Source organism: Pteropus alecto, unplaced genomic scaffold (assembly GCF_000325575.1).
Source record: "Pteropus alecto unplaced genomic scaffold, ASM32557v1 scaffold43, whole genome shotgun sequence".
Classification (NCBI taxonomy): domain Eukaryota; kingdom Metazoa; phylum Chordata; class Mammalia; order Chiroptera; family Pteropodidae; genus Pteropus; species Pteropus alecto.
The window spans coordinates 1,420,208-1,438,192 of record NW_006435764.1 but is presented as its reverse complement, the minus strand read 5'-3'; the positions used below and the strand labels follow the sequence as shown (position 1 = coordinate 1,438,192).

Sequence of the window (17,985 nt, the reverse complement as noted above, 5' to 3'; positions counted from 1 at the left end):
GCAAGCGGTCTGGGGGAGGAGTGAGCACCCCTGAGACCCCAGAGGCCCCCGCCAGCCCCGGAGTCAGGGCGGCGGGTCCGGGCCCCGCCCGCGGGGAGCTCTCTCACCAGAACTGTCGTAGCAGTCCACGGAGAAGGGGTCCGTCCTCTGCTCGTCCGGGACGTGGTCGCACGTGATGTGGGGGACCGTCAGCGTCTTCTCCCCCGGGCTCACCCCGTTGTCCCTGTCCAGTTTGAACTTTTTTTTCTTCATCTAGAAAACCAGACAATGAGTTGGCGGTTCCTGGGCCGCCTCCGCCGGGCGGTCCGCCGCCCCTGAATGCCCGTGGCTGCCCCGCTAGGCCTCTGCCAGGGAGCCGGGGCCCAGGGGTCCAGCTCCAGCCCAGCACCCACCCACACAGAGGGCCGGCTGCGGTGCTGCGGGGATCCCTTGGGGGTGCTCAGCCCCGGCAGCTCACAGCCAAGGGGAGCAAGTAGACAGGAAGCAGACAAGCATACGAGAACACGCCGGAGTGGGTGTTCGAGCCTGTGAGGGGGCGTCGAATGCAGCTAACGAAAGCCCCTTTGAGGAGCGACCCCGAGGGACTGAGGGAACAGGCCACGCAGGAATCTGGGAGGAGGCTCCGGCCGAGGGCTCGGGGGTGGGGGCCAGGATGACCCGGCCTTCATCCACCACTCCAGCCAAATGGCAAGACGCGTGCCCACAGCCTGCCCCAACGCTCCCAGCTGTGACCTCCAGACCCTCCGCCCTGAGCCAGACATCACCTCCATCCCCCGCCGCCCACCACGCCCAGCCCCCCGACACCAAGGCCCTCTCGAGAGCCGTCTCCAGCAGCAGCTGGAGCCCAGCCGTCCCTGTCCAACTCCGGACCTGCCCAGCCCTGGCCTTGGAGCAGCCGGCCCTACGCGCCCGTGAGCCTGGGGACAGTGGGAGGGTAGGGTCCGGGCCGGGCTGGGTGCCCCCAGGACTGGAATGGCACTGACGCCGGGGTGCAGTCCAGGCCAGGAGCTGACCTCATGTCCATCCTGCCTGCTAACGAGCGGCCCTCATCCTGGGGGGTGGGAGGCTGGTTACCATGGCGGACTTCTTGGGCTTGGGGCTGGGGGACAGCAGTGAGTGGCCCCGTGAAGGCTTCCGCACGTAGATTTTCCAGGTGGCCGAGTCGGGGTTCTCTGTGGCATAGCACCTCCATGCTGTCTGGAATCAGAAGGGAGACACTGTCACTCGCCGAGCCACCTGGGTGGGGCTCATGCAGAAGCTGCAGCCCACTGACCCTGCCCAGGGCATCCTGCGGGCCGGCCCGACTCCCTCAGACGTGAGCCTGCCCCTCGCCTCCCGCCTGGACCTGGACGGCGTGGCTCGGCCCCTCCCGTGCCAGGCAGCACATGGCCTCATGCACAGCGGCCCGCAGCTCATACACCACAGAGACCTTTGCCCGGGAGTCTCAAGCCACCTGCTGCCACCTCTGCACCCACTGGTCCCTCCTGCGGGTTGGCCCTATGCCAGGCCCCAGGGATGCCGAGATGCCCAGGAGGCCGCCTCTCCCTGGGGCACACACAGACGCAGAACTGGACAGCTGGGGCCTGTCCTGTGAGGGCCTGGGGCTCGTGGGGGCCCTTGGGGCTGGCGGGAGGTGAGGCTGATGGCCGGGAAGCAGAGCCCCTCTCAGAGGCCCGAGTCGGAGCCTTCAGATGGCACGTGGGGACTGAAGCCACAGGGGGACCCCAAACCATCCCTGGGGGACATCCAGCTCTGGGTGCCTGAGGTGTCCACATTGCACTGCAGCCACCCCGCCGGGGAGGGTGTCCCACACCATGGCTGGACACATGCCCCCGGCCCCCTGCGCAGTCACTCCACGGGCAGGCCCTGGGCCCACTCGCCCCCGCTCCTCAGCCCCCAGCAGGGACAGTGGCCCTCCGAGACCCTCAGGGACACGATCTTACAATGGTTCCTGCGTCTGCGTCTGTTTGCATTACAAGGGCACCCCATTCTCTGCCGCGTCCCGGGCGGGGGCTGCAGACCAGAGCCGAGTCCAGGGGCTTGGGGGCAGCTGCCTCCTCTCCCGCCTCTGGGACCTTGCTTTCCCCGCTGGCCCCTGGCGCTGCCTCCTACGACCCCTGCTCAGGGATGGCCTCGTCACAGGGGGGCAAGGAGCTGAGCGTCCAGCTCCCCACTAGGCAGCGAGGGCCTCGGCGCAGGTGGCCGCGGTGCCGAGGATCCGGGCCACGCTCGTCCTCGCCTGCCGCCCCGGGGGTGCTGGGCGCAGCACGGACGTCCTGATGCTACACAGCAGGGTCCTGCCTCCCGTGGGTCTGCTGCCTGGGACCCTGATGCCCGCGCCCAGGCTCGCCCCCCGCGGAGCGAGGCGTGCAGGAGAGAAGGCTGGTGACAGGACTGAGACCCCCACGCCGGTGGCCACAGCCTGAGGCGAGCGACTGGCCACACACTAACCACGCCGAGTCCCGCCTGGCCGGGCCACCTCCTGGTCCCCAGTCCACACAGCGCGACCCCCCGTGGGGCCTTGGGTGGGGAAGGGGACTCCTCTGCTCCCCGGAGCCCGCCCCGTTGGTGGTTCCCATGCACAGAGGCCGCACCAGGCAGCTCGTCCACACGTGGAACGTGGCGCCTCCACATCCTGGGGGCCCCAGGAGCTTCCAGGCCAGGTCGCCTCGGGGCCGAGAGCAGTTCCTGGTTCCCAGAATGGATACTAGCTTCTATTTACCCAGGTGGACACAGGGCTGGACCTAACAAGAATAAGGGGACAGTCGTGGCAAGGCCGCCACGGCGGGCGCCACCACCTGGATGAGCGAGGCTGCCGCCGGGATCTGCCGGTTGAAGTGCTTCTGCCTCTGCTTCTGCTGGACCTTCAGGGCGAAGCCGGAGCCGAGAATACCCTGGGGGAGGACAGAAGCCAGGGCTCAGGGCCGCACGCGGCCACGGCTGGGCCCGGCCCATAGGACGGGGTCCCAGGTCACCGGCTCGGGGAGGCTGGGCCTGCTCGGCATGCAGACCCCACGAGCAAGGCGGGCGCCTCTGGCCAGCCTGCCCGGGCCAAAGGCAGCCCCCGCTGGACAAGGGTGACTGCTGCGCTCAGGCTGGTGATGGCATCGGAAGGGCCAGCTCGCTGGGTGGGGACCGGGCTGCGCACACGCGTGTATACAGAACCCCGTGCTACAGCTACGTGACACGCACATGCGTGCAATCCGCAGGCACACACACTACGGACACACCGCACACGCACGCGGTGCACACGCAGTGGACTAGAAGATCTAACCCTCGGGGGCTACGCTTTCTGGGAAGGACGTGGATCAAAGCCCCTCCCAGGCCACAGCACTGGACCAGCCGCTCCCTCGCCAGGCACAAGAATGCCCCCTCTGGCGGTCACGTGGCCCCCTCTGGCGGTCACGTGGCCTCCTCTGGCGGTCACGTGGCCTCCTCTGGCGGTCACTTGGCCTCCTCTGGCGGTCACGTGGCCTCCCGCTCCCCGCTGGGAAAGGCCCTGGCCAGGCCACCTCCGCGCTTGTCACAGCGGACCCCACTGGGGTCCCGTGGCAGGTGAGCTGGTCTCTGGGTGTCCTGCCTCTAAGTGTGTTGCTCACGGCAGGGGCCCCCGGCGCTCCCCGAGCCCGGGGCTGGGGGCCCTGTGCGCAGCAGACGCCCCCTCCTGCTCCCCCTGCGGTAGCCCCGCCCCCCCGCCACCTACCGCCGGGAGCGCGAAGAACGAGATGGCGAAGACGGAGAAGCAGGACGCCACCGTCTTCCCGACCCAGGTCTGCGGCACTTTGTCCCCGTAGCCGATGGTGGTGACCGTGACCTGCGCGGGGCAAGGACAGTGGTCGGCGGTCATGGCCCCGGGGCCTCTGGACGGGCATCTGTCCAGCCCCACCCCACGACCTGCCTCCCGGGGAGGGTCCCATCGGCAAGACAGCGCGGCCGGCCAGACTCCAGGGCCAGCGTGGCCGAGCGCGCTGGGCCGTCCACACGGCACGGCGGAGGGACACAGGCTCAGTGGGGTCAGCACAGGAGCTTGGGCCGGGGGAGGGCCGGGGCCCACGGGCGGCCGTGCAGGCCGGGAGGCCGCCCCCCGGAAGGCCAAGCCTGGCCGCCCTGCCCCATCCCAGCGAAGGCTGCCACCAGGGCCACCGACATCGCTGAGCGCCGGGCCCCCGGGGGGGCGTCCCCGACAAAGAGCCGGACGGGGATGACGTGCCGCTTCCCGATGCCACCCTGGCACCATATGTCCCATGTGTCCTTTCTTCCCAGAGAACGAGGTGCAGCTCGGCCCTTCTTCTTGGTGGGGGAGCTGTCGGTCCGGGGTTTGTGGCAAGATGAGGGGGAGGCTGCCCCTGCCCTGCCCCCACCCGGGGCCGCCTCCTGCTGGCATCCGAGCTTTGCTCCCCGGGGCCTCCAGCATGATCCTGAAGGTGACATCCTGCAGGGACACGAGAGCCCACCCTGGCTGGGCACAGCTCCTCGTGCCCCTCGTCTACCCCCTGAGTCTGGGCTGTGGGCTGCCTGCTGCGTTTTCCAGGAGCCGGCTCTGAGCCTGGCAAGGGGTCCCAGGATGTCCCAGAGTCACAGCTTGTCCTGCTGGCTCCTGCTCTCGCCCCTGCGCCGTGGCCCAGCGTGCCCGTGAAGCTTCCAGAGGCCTGAGGGAGATCGCCCTGGGTGGACCTGCCCACCCCGTGGACTGACCGGGGCAGCCCGGCTCCCCGCTCTGGGAATTCTAGTCCAGGCCACGAGAGAACGGCCTCCCGCAGGCCCAAGAAGGTCTGCGTGGAGCCTGCAGCCCGTGAGCCCGCTGTGGGAGTGGGCACCATGGAGGCAGGACCTGGGAGGACCCCGCCTGACGGTGAGGCCCAGACAGGCCCACACGCGGACGGCGGGGTGAGGCAGGAGGTCTGTGGGAACGGGAACCCCGAGGGAGGCCGGCAGCAGGGAGGACCCCATGGCACACGGGGCGTGTGGACGTGGGGGCTGTCCGGGCACGGGGGGCAGTTCCCGTGACCGGGGGTGTTACTGTCCGGCCACTGCTGAGCCCGTCTGTCCTGCCCAGTGCCCAGCACCCCCGCAGAGGCCCAACTGGGTGTCTACTCAGGGTTCCGGCCCTCCTGGGGGGCCACTCACACGCCATCACCCCTGACTGCCCACAGCGTGTCTGTGCCACACCATCGTCCTGTCCTGCAGAAGAGCCGAGCTGCCCGCTGCCCGCCGGGGAGCCTGTGCCCGCGGGCGCACACTTGCAGACCTGACTCCGACGCGCACGCACACACCGAGCCATGCCAGGGCCCAGTGAGCTGACGCAGCAACGTGGCGCGCACATGCACGCATGACACACGCAGGGCGCAAGGGCGCACACAGGGCCGGGGCCTGTGTCCAGCCTGACACTCTCGGGCACACTCAGGCCCAGCACCTCACACCCACAGCGCACACACACACGCTGTGCGAGCCCGGAGCATGGCCCAGGTGCCTGCGGGTGCAGCCAGGACACCCTGGGGCCACGGCAAGGTGACGCCGGCTGGCAGACAAGGGGGTCCTGGGGGCGCCCGGAGCCCCCTCTGCAGGGCCTGAGCCCCATGCGTGAGGCCTGGGTGGCTGCTGCGCCTCAAAGGGCCAGGGGCACGGCGCTCAGGCAGATCTGGGGCTGCAAGTGGGCGGGGCACTGGGGAGCTCCCCACAGCCCGCATCGGGACAGTCGGTTTTCCTAAAGTTGTCTTGTTTACGCGAACATGCACTATTAACGTGTATTAGATTAACCGTCTATTATCATTTTAATGCGTTCACATGGAAACCTTTAAATGATTTCTGTTTTCCGACGCCTCGAGTGCAGGAGAGGCAGCCATAGGAACAAAGGTTCCTGGGGTTCTCGATGCCTGTTAAGAGTGGACAGAGGCCTCAGCTGAGACGGGAACGCGTGGCAAGGTGGCCTCCGAGGCAGGTGACCACTCAGAACCACGGGGGCCAAGGCCAGGGAGGCGCTCGTGCCCGGGGCGCCAAGCTTAGGGGGTGGCAGAACACTCAGGCATTAGGAAAGACGACACGTCCTGCGACCATTTTAAAGGATCGAAATTAACGTGGAAAACGCACAGTGGCCGGGAGGGGAGGGGAGGGCTGGCTGGGAGGGCCTGGGAGACGGGGCGAGCCTGCCGCAGGCCACCTCCCGTAGCAGACGAGAGCCCGGCCAGGCCCCTCGTCCCGGTCCCGCCTGGCCCCGGGCCCCGTCCTGTGCCTGCCCAGGAGCTGCTGGGACCCAGGCCGGTGTCCCCCGCCCCCGAGGGCAGAGCCCACGCCCATCGCTCAGGATGGCCTGGGCCCCTCAGACCTTGTCACAGACCCTCTTTGTCAACTTAACGACGTCCTTTCTGCCCTCGGAGGAAGCGGCCCATCCCCACAGAGCTGTTTGTTTTCCCTGAATTCACAGACACAAGCGGCTCGGGAACGGCCCGTTTTATAGCCGCTGTGCTCGGAACTGGCCCCCAGCGCGGGCGACCGAGTGCAGATCTGCACGTCTCCAGGGCCGACTGGCCTGGGGACCGCTGCAGCCCTCGCCCGGCGCTGGGCAGCTCACGTGTGACCCCACGGGCACATCGGGCCTGTCCCAGCGGAGGCGGCTGGGGCGGGGGCCAAGCCCCCAGGGGCTGGTGCTGGGGTGCTCGAAGCTCCTGTGTCTTCACTCGCATTTCGAAGGACGAGAGGCAAAGAGAACTCTCTGGCCGCCCCCCCCCGCCCCCGCCCCGCACGCTGCCCTGAGAAGCTGGCACTGGCACCATCACATTCTCTCTTTTTAAAGCCGCGTCCTGTGGGCTGACCTCTGAAGGAAACGGGCCGGCCCAGAAACCTTGACCCCGCTGGGCAGGCGGTCAGCCTGCAGCCACCCCCACCGGCCGGACGCATCTGGAGATGTCGTGGCCATCTGTCCAGAGGGAAGGGGTGGCCAGGAGCGGGAGAGAGGACTCCGCCAACGCAGACACTTAGGGGCTCACCACGGGGCACACGTCCATTTGTCGAACTTACACGATGCTGTGAGCTAAAGACCACGTTACGCAGGGAGAAACCGAGGCCGGGAGGAGCCATTGCCGTGCCCGAGGGTCTCACGGCTGCTCGGTGACTGAGCCGGCAGGGCCAAGGCCACCCCACCCTCCACACCACGACGCCAGGAAGGCAAGACAACAAAGCCGAGGAAGAGGCTGCCCCGTCGCCTCAGTCCAGGCCTGGCCCAGAGTCCAGCCAGCACCCTGCTCGGGGGCTGCTGTGTGGACAGGGCGAGTGGAGGGCCACCGCGGGCAGGCGGAGGCCGGGTGGGGCGGGGCTGCTTTGCGGCCTGGGTCTCGTTTATCTTCCCACTCCCAAGAGGCTTGGAGCCGCAGCTGGGCACCGAGCAGGTCCCACGGCCCTGCCCGGCATGGCTAACGGACCAGCCGGCCGGCAGCTGGCCGGGGATCCGACACTCGTGCTGCCGGGAAGGGGCCTGTACCTGAGGGCCACAGCACAGCACCGCAGGGCGTGGTCAGGACCCGCCTTTCCCTCCTCCGCGTGGCACCGCGAGTCCCACACAGAGGCCGACGCAATGCCCTGGACGCCCGGGCCACGCCCACCGCGGCACAGCCAGGCGCGACGCCCCGCGTGCGGCAGGCCCCAGATGACTCTGCTTTTGGTCTCAGCTCAGATGTCCCCTCAGGGACGCCCACGACCACGCCTCCGAGAGCGAGACCAGGGTGCCCGGCACAGAGCCGGCCTCGCCAGCAGGACCCGTCGTCCACGGAGTCTCCATGGCAACAGAGACAGGCCGCCGTGCTGGGACCGCGGCCCGCTGGGCGAGCCCCGTGTCGGCCCTAGAGCCACGTCCTCTGTCCCCCGTGCAACAGATGGGGAATCAAGGCACGGAGCAGTCACGTGCCCTGCCCTGGACCCGGGGCCAGTTCAAAGGTGTGGCTGGCTTTGGGCGCCCGGAAGCTGTCTTCACTGCCCGCCCTCCCCGGCTCGGCTGTGCTGCCTGGGGAAGGGCCCATCACTCATCCGTGAGCCCCGCCCTGGGCTGGCCCGGCCCAGGTCCTGGGGGCGGGGTCAGGAACACCAGGTCGCTGGGGTCCATGAGGGGCCCAAACCACAGGCACCGAGAGGGGCTGCTCTTCGAGGAGAGTGCTGGAGGCAGGAAGCTGGTCAGGGGCAGAGCAGGACCCGCAAGATCAGAAGGGCGAAAGGGTATGACTGGATCATGGCAGCCGTAAACGCTTTAGTGTGAATTAGCTTGTTATGGACCTACCACGAGCGTCTGGCTTTGGGGGACACCAAGAGAACTGGGGCTGGGAACAGCTCCCTAAAATTCACAACCAGCCTTCACTGCGTCTGCTGGGCGCCTGGTGCCCCCGGCTTTCTGTGTTCTGACTTGACATTCCAACAATCTCTGGACATGGACGCTCACTGACATTTCGCAGATCGGCCCAGAGAGGCTGGGTAACCTGCCTGGGGCCACACAGCTGGCCGGCGGTGGAACTGGGGCGCTGCCCCGCGTCCGCCCCAGCCCCACGCCCTTGACCACCACGTCATCACACCATTTCTGGCTTCAGTGTCCTGAGGCTGACCGCGCTTCTCTTCCTCAGGCGGCAGCGGGAAAGCTCATCCCTCTCTGACGTGAGCTGAGCGCACCCCGAAGGACCCCAATCCCGTACTCCGCCCTCACTGAGCCGGCTTCTCCAAACGAGAAGTCCCCCAAGTGCTGGCCGGAGGGCAGGGGATCAACCCGCCCCGTGGACCCCTACTCAGCCTGCAGCCCCCAGCGGTCAAGGGCCGTCCCTAAGGAGGGTGCCCCGGCTGGGGCCCCGGGCCCACCATTCCCACCCACCCTGGCTGGTCTGTGGCACAGGCCGCGCAGGGGCTGGCAGCGGCCCGGGGTCCCGTGGACCCTTGGCTCAGCCGCATGGCACTCCCAGGCTTCGCACGGAGCTCGGGGCAGAGGCCAAGTCCTGGAAGGGGCGGGGCCCGAGCACTGGGGTGGGGGCCTGGCCTGCCACCTGCCCCCCCCAGCCGTGGGTGCAGAGGAGGTCCCCACACAGGTTGTGCCTAACTGGGCTCGCGTGGGAGCGTCTGGGAGGCCCCGGGCTCACCCAGGCTCCCACAGGCCCCCCGCCTCGCCCCTCCAGGACACGATACAGCCGGAGAGGCCGGAACCTTCCGGAGCCGCCAACGACGGGGCGAGTCAGCGGGAGTCGGGCTATTTTACATGGTGGCTGAGGGGGAGGGACGAGCTCCCAGCTTCTTCACTCTACATTCTAAATTTAGCTGCGGGGGGTAAACAGAGCCGGCGGCCTCTGGTTTTAGAGACCCCTGGGCCTAGACAGAGGAGCCCGTGTTCGCGGAGCTGCTCCCCTGCACTCCGGCTCAGCACAAACAAACGCATCTTGTTCCAAGGGCAAATAAAAACGTCCAAACCCGCCCCCAACGCCAGCAGCCAGGCGCGGGGCGCCACATGTGGGGTAGCGGGGAGCTCCAAGCGGATCTGGGCGTCTGTGCCCGGGGTCGGGGGACAGGAGGGAACACTCGGCCATCGAGCTGGCACGCTTGCCACACGGCGTGGAGACAGGCTCGGTGAGGGGAGGGACCCCCTTGTGAAGGCCCCCGGTTCACCTGCTGTCCGGGGCTGGGTGCTGTCCCCCGTCCCCCGAAACTCGCGTCCACCTGGATCCCTGGAACACGAGCTTACTTGTAACGGGCCCCTTGTCGAGGTCATTAAGTTAAGGATCTCAAGTCGAGATTGTCCTGGGTTACCCACATGGGCCCTGAGACCCAAAGACAAGTGTCCTCATGACAGACAAGAGATGTGGCCGCCAGCCCAGGAGCGCCTGGAGCCCCTAGAAGCCGGAAGGGGCAGGAGGGACCCCCCCCTGGAGCCTCCGGAGGGGCCAGCCCTGCCACACCTCGATCTTGGTCTCCGGAACTGCAGAGAACGTGTCTTTCATCTGAGACCTCGGTCTGGGACTGTGTTGGGGTGGCCCCAGGAGACTAAGACAGCCACTGACCCAGGGGCCAGGCACGGAATTGACGGCTAGGCACATCAGCTCATTCACTCATTCACTCATTCATTCATTCCTTCATTCCTTCACGCAGCAAACACCGGCTGAGCCTAGAGGCTGAGGAAACTCATAGCTCCCACGGCCGGACGGGGCCACGAGCATCTGCGAACGCGGCTCCCCGCTGGACGCCCCGGCTCTCGGCAGCAAGTGCAGTGGGCGGCGCTTCCTGGACGCAGTCTGGGTCCTCGGTGGCCCCAGCACGACATCGGCAGAGGCCTGGTCTGTGGCCCTCGCCTGTCCGGGGCCCGGTGGCAGCACCACCTGCGTCTGTCCAGCCAGGCGGGGAGCCTGGGGCCGGGCCGGGCAGGGGTGGCGCCCACACCCGTGCTGGGGAACACCCAGGACAAAGGAGACTGACAGGAAGCAACTGGGGCGCAGATGCAGCCTGGCCGGCAGCCCCCCGGCGGGCGCCCGGCTTGCATTTCTGCAGCTCTGCTCGTCCGAGACGCGCCAGGAACACAGCCCATAACTCAAGCCTCGGGGGGCCGCCTGGACAGCTGCAGGGGCGGCCGCTGCTATGAATGGGAGCCGTCTGCCCCAGCGCCCGGGCTGCGGGGGGCCCAGGGTGGCCCAGGGCCTGGCGGGAACAATGGTCAGCCCAGGACCGCGGTGGCCGAGGCTGGGGCTGCAGCTGACGGCGAGGGCCGGGGCGCCAGCGCCAAGCTGGGCACAAAGGGGCCGTTTTCCCGGGCGGCGGGCGGATGTTTGCACAGGTGTGGGAGTGGGTGTGTCGCCACGCTGTGGGCGGGGGCGGGGGGCGGCCTCGCTGCCCACAGCTCCCGGAGTGGCCGGGAAGGGGGGTGTAGCTAGCACCAAGGCTGGGCACTGCTTATCAGCTGAGCCACGGGCCTTCACCCACGTGCTCCTGGCCTCCCGGGAATCCTCCCGGCTCTAGGCGGCCTGTCACCTCTGCCCACCGCGGGCCAGCTCCCTGCTGGGGGCTAAGCTCTCCCTCCCACACGTTCTCGGGCCTACCACACCAGGGCCTGCAGGGCACAGGCATGCGGGGGAGGGAGCGAGGGGTCGGAGCCGGGGCCTTCCCCAGCCCGAGAGCTCGGCTGGTGTGGCCTTGCCCTCGCCAGCACTTCAGAAACACAGAGACACCACCAGCGTCAAGAGCCCGCCGTGCCGGCCTGGCCTCACCGCGTGGGGACACAGAAACAGGGCCACGTGCCTGCCCGGAGCCACAGGCAGCTTCCAAGGCCCATGCACAGGCAGCTTCCCACCCCACCTGGCCAGCTGGGATGGGCCTCCCTCCTGGAGGAGGGTCGGGGGTCTGGAGGGAGGCAGGCCTTTTCTTTCCAGAAGACAACGAACAAGATAGACAGGGCCGGGGCCTGGCACAGCCGCTGCCCCCTGCCCAGTGCCGCTCGGATCCTGTGCTGCCCCCCAGGCCCGGGCCCCACCTCACACAGGCTCTGACCCTCTCCTCTCCCTGGCCCGAGCAGGCCTGGATATCAGCAATGCCCACCTCAGCTCAAAGGGGCTCCCACCCGGCCACACTCGGCCTCCTGCGGCTCGTAACGGGGCCAGCACCCACCTGCTGTCGCCCACCCCCCTGCTCCAGGTTCGGTCCTAGACCCTCCCGGGCCACTAGCTCCTTGCAGCCCAGAGCACTCAGGAGGAGGCAGGTGGGGTGCGAGGGCCTGGCCCGCGCCCCGTCCTCCCCACGCACGTGTCCAACTGAGCGCCCCCAGCTCTATGCGGGCAGGGTTCCAGCCACCGGGCTTGGCGGCCCCAGCCATGCGGCGTGAAGTCTTGAGAAACCAGAGTGTGAGGGCCCACAGAGTGACGGCCTGCCCAGCTCTGCCCAGGGTCCGCAGCCCACTCCCGGGGCGGCCCGCCTGGCCCCGACGTACCACACCCCACCACAGGGCGTCCGCGTAGCTGCCGAACTCCACGCGGCCCGACTCGTTCACGGCGTCCTTCTCGGCCAGGTACACGAAGTAGGAGGAGAAGATGAGGCCCAGGAAGCCGATGTACAGTGTGGTGATCAGCTCCTGGGGGTCAGCAGGGGGCCGGTCAGTGTCCATGGTGCCCGGGGCCGCTGGGGGATGCTCGGGGCAGACGCCTGGCGGGTCCGACAGCTCTGCATAAAGCCAGCACGTCTCACACGGACCTCGGACTTCGAAATACCCTAGTGCCAACAACTGTCGTGGCTAGACGCTGTGGGGTTCCACCGTCCAGGAGCCAGGGGCCCCCGCTGACGCCGGGCGGACGGGTGGGCTCTGCTTGTGGGCACGGGCTCAGCTGTCCACCCGGGGCTCCTTCCCACGGAACAGAGGGAGGTGAGGCCCGCTCTGCCTTCCCGGGCTGCTCTTGGCCATTTCAGATTCTGGAGCCCCCTGGGCCTGTCCTCGCACGCCTGACCCTTCATCTGCCCGAGAGTCACTTATCCCCACCTCCAGGGAGGGCGGACACATCGTCAGCCTGGCAGGCTAGGGCACGGGCCGTGTAGCTGGGGACTGGGGCTCGGCCGAAAGCCCACACTGGCCCCTGTCCTTCCCACCCCTCCCCCGGGCCCCACCTGGCGATGGATGAAGACCACGGAGCCCAGCAGCCTCCAGGTACCTCCTTGGCGGTCCACGTGCAGCATTCGTAGGATCTGCAGGAAGCGGATGCCCCTGCGAAGGAGCCATGTGTGTCCCCACCGCCACGACCGGGCCGGGACCCGCCCCCTCACCCCACCTCAAGCACAGGGCCGGGCCCTGGGGGACGCCCCGATCGGCCCAGGTTACAGATGAGCAGACTGAGGTCCCCAGTGTCCCAGAAGCGAGTGAGGGCTTGTGCCAGGAATGGAACCCTAACTCAGCTTGGGCCCGGAACCTGCCCCCAGCCACGCTGCCCCGTGGCTCTGCACCTGTAGCCGAGAGAGCCGGCAGCCCGGGCGTACCTGATGGCCGAGGTGGCAAACACCTGCCCCTTGGAGCCCACGCAGAGAACGACCATGGAGGCCACAACCACGATGAGGTCTGGGGAGGCAGCAGGTCAGCCCTGTCACCAGCCGGGCAGCTGGCTCAGGGGAAAGAGCCTCGCGGTCCGGCTGGACAGGGCCCCACAGAGGGGACGCGGGGACACCTTGGGTGGGAGACCCTCTCTCTGGCCTAGGCGCGTGCAGAGGCCCCCGATTCACCTCCCCACCCCGGCCTGCAGGCCGCTGAGGGCAGCAGGCAGCCACGTCATACTGAGCACAACCGGACCCCTGTCCTGCGGGCGGCATTGGAGGGCGGGGACATCGCCCCGCTGGGCCTGGGGTCCTTCAGGGGTGCTCGCGCTAGGTCCCCCACCAAGTCCGCCCTTCCTGGGGAGGGTGCCCACCTGGGCCTGACCCCGCGGGGCGAGGCGCCCGTGGGCACAGACGCGACTCACCGATGATGGAGATGGGCTTCCGGGCAAAGCGCAGCCGCCCCCAGATGCCCACGTACTTGCTGCGGCAGCCGGCCGACCAGAGGCGCACCACGTACTCCGTCCCGAAGAACACCACCAGGACGATCTCCTGCGGGGACAGGGGCGAGAGCTCACCTCGTGGCGGCTCTGCCAACGCTCAAGCCCGGCCACGCCACCGGGCAGGCCCGCGGCCCCGGGCACCTCTGGGGGAGCCCCAGCAGCAGCCGGCCTGCGCCCTGGCCTGCGCTGCCCACCCAGACAGGCCAACGGCCCCACGGCGGGCACCCGCGAGGCCTGCTCCTCTTCAGACCGGGGCACTTTCGGGCCCAAGGGCACATCCGCACCCCTGGGCCTGTGCGCTCGCCGGGCCCCGAGAAGCATGACGTCTGCGGCCCGCTGGGGGACGTCCGGCCTCCCGGGACCGCCTCCCCGTCACCACACACAGCCACCACGCCACCAGACACAACTGGCAGCCTTCACGGGGGCCGGGGCCCGGGGAGCTGGGGAGGGGGTCTCAGGGCGTCACCAGCACAGTCTGCAAGGATGGGGCGAATGCGGTGTCAGCTGCGGAACGGGCCCCTCGGGAGGCGCCTCCTGAGGCCACAGCTCCGGCAAGGGCCGTGTCACCCCTCGGCCTGCGGTTGGGGGACTCTGAGGAAGGGGGGAAGCCGGAGGGCCAGGGGCTAACACCTGGATTGCGACGGATGCAGGGATGAAGGGAGAGAGGGGTGGTCGGGTGGAGAAACGAACGGACACGGATGGAATTTGAGGGGAACGCGCCGTGCTCTGAACACCGACAGCCTGGAGGACGCGGACGAACTCCGAGAACCGTGACGCCCACCCGGACCACACCTCAAAGAGACAGATCTGAACGGACCCGAAACTCGCCGGGAGATCGAATCGATAATCAATAATCTCCCAACGAAGAAAACCCGTGACCTGATGGCCTCGGAGGTGGATTCTACCCAACCTCACAGAACCAACCCCCAGCCTCAGACTTCTCCAAAAATCGGAGAGGAGGGAACATTTCCCCGCTCATCCTGCGAGGCCAGCATTTTCGTGACACCGAAGTCAGACAAAAACCCTCCAGAAAAGGAAAAAACAGAACCACGTCCTTTATGAACGCTGTATGCAAAAATCCTCCACAAAATACTAGCAAATGGGATTCTGCAGCATATTGAACGAATTATACACAATGACCAAGTGGGATTTATTCTTGGGATGCAAGGACAGTTCAACATATGAAAACCGATCAATATAATACATCACATTAATGGAATGAAGGGAAAAACACATGATCTCAACTGATGCAGAATAAGCATTTGACAAAATTCAACACCCTTTCAGGATAAAAGCAGTAAAGAAACTAGGGAGAGAAGAGAAATGCACCCACACAATAAAAGTCACGCGGGAAACACCCGGGAAAGCGAGCCGCTCGCGCCTCTCCGACCCGAACGAGACAGCGATGCCCACGCCCAGCACCGCCCCAGCCACGGCGATCGATCGGCCGAGACAGACAAATCCACCCGGCCGGAAAGGGCGCCGCGAAAGAATCTGTCTGCAAGTGGTAGACGATCCTACACGTGGAACGGCCCGACGATCCTCCACGCGCACGGCCCCCTCCCCAAGAACCCTTAGACCGAATCCACGCGTCCGGCAAAGTAGGGTACGGGGTCGACACACAAAATCGGTTGCATTTCTACAAACGATGGACGATCTGAGAAAGAAATGAGAAGAACGAGGCCTCGTACACTCGCATCGTGAAGAACGAAATACAAAGTAACCGAGGAGGTGAGAGCCTCGGACAATGGGAGCTGAAGACTCCGGCTCAAAGACGCCGTCGAAGACTCAACTCGGCGCAGACGCGGCCGGTACTCGCGGACTGAGACGTGCCACCGCCAGGATGTCGCTCCTGCTCAAAGCGGACCACGGAGTCAGGGCGACAAAATCCCAAGGACAATTTTTTCTTTGCAGAAATAGAAAAAGCCATCTTAATTTATACGGAAGCTCAAATGACCCTGAATGAAACGCAGTCCGTCCTCACGATGGAATATGACGCAGCCTTAACAATGAGAGGGAATCTGGACCCGGCCTGTGGTGTCGGGGGGCGGGGGGGGCCATGAGGACGGCACGCGCAGTGGAGTCAGCTGACCGAGCCCGCTTCCGGCTGGCCCCCTGCGCCGTCCCCCGGGAGCCCAGCCCTGGCGGAGGCTTCTGCTCGCACTGGGTGACGGTGGCAAGCCCTGTCCCTACGCCCGACCTCTGCCCTCCCCACCAGGCGCCCCCCACAGGGGGAGGCGGCTGGCCACTGCCGCTGGCTCCCATGTGTTATTAATCAGGATGAAATAATGCTTCTCCCATCCAGCTTGTGTTTGGGGCGAGCTTGGTGGTAACGGGGGGAAATGTGGGAAAGTTTACTGCTGTCCTTTTGCAGAAAAGTTATCAGTAATGTAGAGCCCTTCGGGGGGCTGGGGGGTGTGGCTGGGGGCACCTGGAAGATGGTGGGAGAGCAAGGGGGCGTGGGCACCCGCAGACTCCGTGGCTTCGTGGCAAGGGGACTGGTCCCACCTCTGTCCTCGGTTCTAGGGGCCGTGGCCTTGCCTAGCCCCCCAGGGCGGGGCCATGTCACCTGTGCCCCCCAGCCCTGGGGCGGCACCTGCCCTGGTTGGCACTCACTGTAGCTCTACTGAATGAATGAATGAACGAATGAATGAATGAACAAATGGACAGACCATCGAGCTGGTCAATCTCTTAGCAGGCTTTTTCTTATTTTGATGAATTTTTTTAGATTACTTAAATATCTCTTCAGCCACGTCCTAACCAGATTTGAAGAGCTAGAAGGGTGTTCGAGCAGACCTTAGAATACGCAAGGGGTTGCCCAGATAATTAGGGGTTGCTGCTGATGGCTGTGTAGCCCCCAAATTATCCTGGCCCCCTGCTTCGGGAGGATCTGGTTGGGGTCTCAGCTAGGCCTGCCTTCTGGGGCTGGCAGACTGAGACCACGGGGTTCCCTCCGGAGGGTGAGGTGCAGGAATAATTTAAAGCAAAGCTAACCCCCGAATCCTATTGGAGTCTGGAACGCAGTGGAAGCGTGTCGGCTGAGTGGGCACTCACGTGTCTGAGCTGCCCCAGACGCGGCCACCGGTGCTGTGGGGAGGGGGAGGGGCCTTCCATCATCTCGAGGCCGAGACGGCGGGATGATTGTTTGTCTGGGACAGAAAGCTCTCCGTCCACCTCAGACACTGGGCAGGATGACACTCGGGGCCAAGACCATAGCCAGACCTCAAAACTGGGGGCTGTGCAGTGGGACCCCTAGGGGCTCCCCGGGGCCCGGGCACCTTGAGGGGCAGACTTCCTGGCCGTCTCTAGGAGCCACCTGTCCACCGGCCTGTGTCCTGGGAGGGCTGGCCGGGCTGGCCTGAGGTCTGGACCGAGATGGGCCTTGGCTTCCGTGGGCTGGGGGCTGCTGCGGAGGCTTTGACGGGACTCGCTGTCTATTGGTGGAGGCTGGGGAAAGGGTCTGCAGGAGGGCTGGCCCCTTCAGACAGCCTGTCATGCCACCCCTCATTCAGGGGACGAAGTGGGCTCACGGAATGGCCGGGCCACCCCGTCCTTGCTCTGGATTTAGAGAGGCCTGGCTCCAGCCTCGGTGGTCCGGACCCCAGACGGGTGACCCTCCACCCTTCCTGCCCTCAGGTCCTCCGCCCGGGCAGAGCAGGCCCCACACACACCCTGAAGCAGAGCTAATGGGAACGCACGCTCCCCAGGGCCTGCCGACGGCCACCTCTGCCCCAGCCCAGGGGCTCCCCATGGCCACCCCGAGACTGTCTCCCAAGGTGCCCGTGCACCCTGGTGTTCACCAGTGCCCTGTGCCGGGGATGTTCCCTTCCAGCCCCCCACGCCCTCTGCGGAGCCCCGCCCAGCTCACCATGGAGACCAGGCACCCTCCTTGGCCACCTGGCTGATAACAAAGTCAGCCCAGAGGCCCCCTTTGGCCCTCTGGGTGTGCACATGGGTCAAGGATGGGGCATGGCCTTGAGCTTTGCCCCACAGATATGAGAAGAGGGACCGTCCCTGTGTGTCGAGATCTCCGTGGAGACTCACAGAGACAAAGGACCCCTCCCAGCCCGGCCACTGTCCCTCAGACAAAGCAAGACTGCCTCCTGGCTGCGGCTGGCTTCCCCGGGTGGGGCGCTGAGACCGGTATGGACCCAAACACTTACCGCCCGCCCGAGGCCGGCCGGACACGCAGACAGGGACGTCCAGAGTTGAAACGGCCAACTAGCCCCCGCCCACCCCGCAGGCCCCGTGTCCATCCTTCCAGAAGCTTCGGTGCTGGCCGATCCACGTCCTGGGTGTTCGGGGTGGCTCACAACAATAGGACTTGTATAACTTAGAAATGTCTTTCAAAACAAAGTTCATAAACACCCAGTTATAAAGAACGGACAAAGAACTCGGATAAGTATCCCCCGAAATGGCCAGCGAGCAGACGGAAAGGCGCTCGGCGTCAGAGACGCCGCCCGCGCCC

General features: G+C 66.5%; 1 protein-coding gene across 1 annotated transcript in view; it reads right to left on the bottom strand.

The window, feature by feature from the left end:
* Positions 1 to 17,985, bottom strand: part of KCNQ1 (potassium voltage-gated channel subfamily Q member 1) — a 287,759-nt gene that overhangs the window by 192,171 nt on the left and 77,603 nt on the right. The window contains exons 7-14 of the mRNA XM_015588669.2: positions 13,440 to 13,566; positions 12,964 to 13,042; positions 12,598 to 12,694; positions 11,930 to 12,070; positions 3,704 to 3,814; positions 2,799 to 2,894; positions 1,075 to 1,197; positions 108 to 252 (exon numbers count right to left, since the gene is read on the bottom strand). Of these exons, the coding sequence (XP_015444155.1) occupies positions 108 to 252; positions 1,075 to 1,197; positions 2,799 to 2,894; positions 3,704 to 3,814; positions 11,930 to 12,070; positions 12,598 to 12,694; positions 12,964 to 13,042; positions 13,440 to 13,566 (919 nt within the window). The remainder of the gene's footprint in view (positions 1 to 107; positions 253 to 1,074; positions 1,198 to 2,798; positions 2,895 to 3,703; positions 3,815 to 11,929; positions 12,071 to 12,597; positions 12,695 to 12,963; positions 13,043 to 13,439; positions 13,567 to 17,985) is intronic.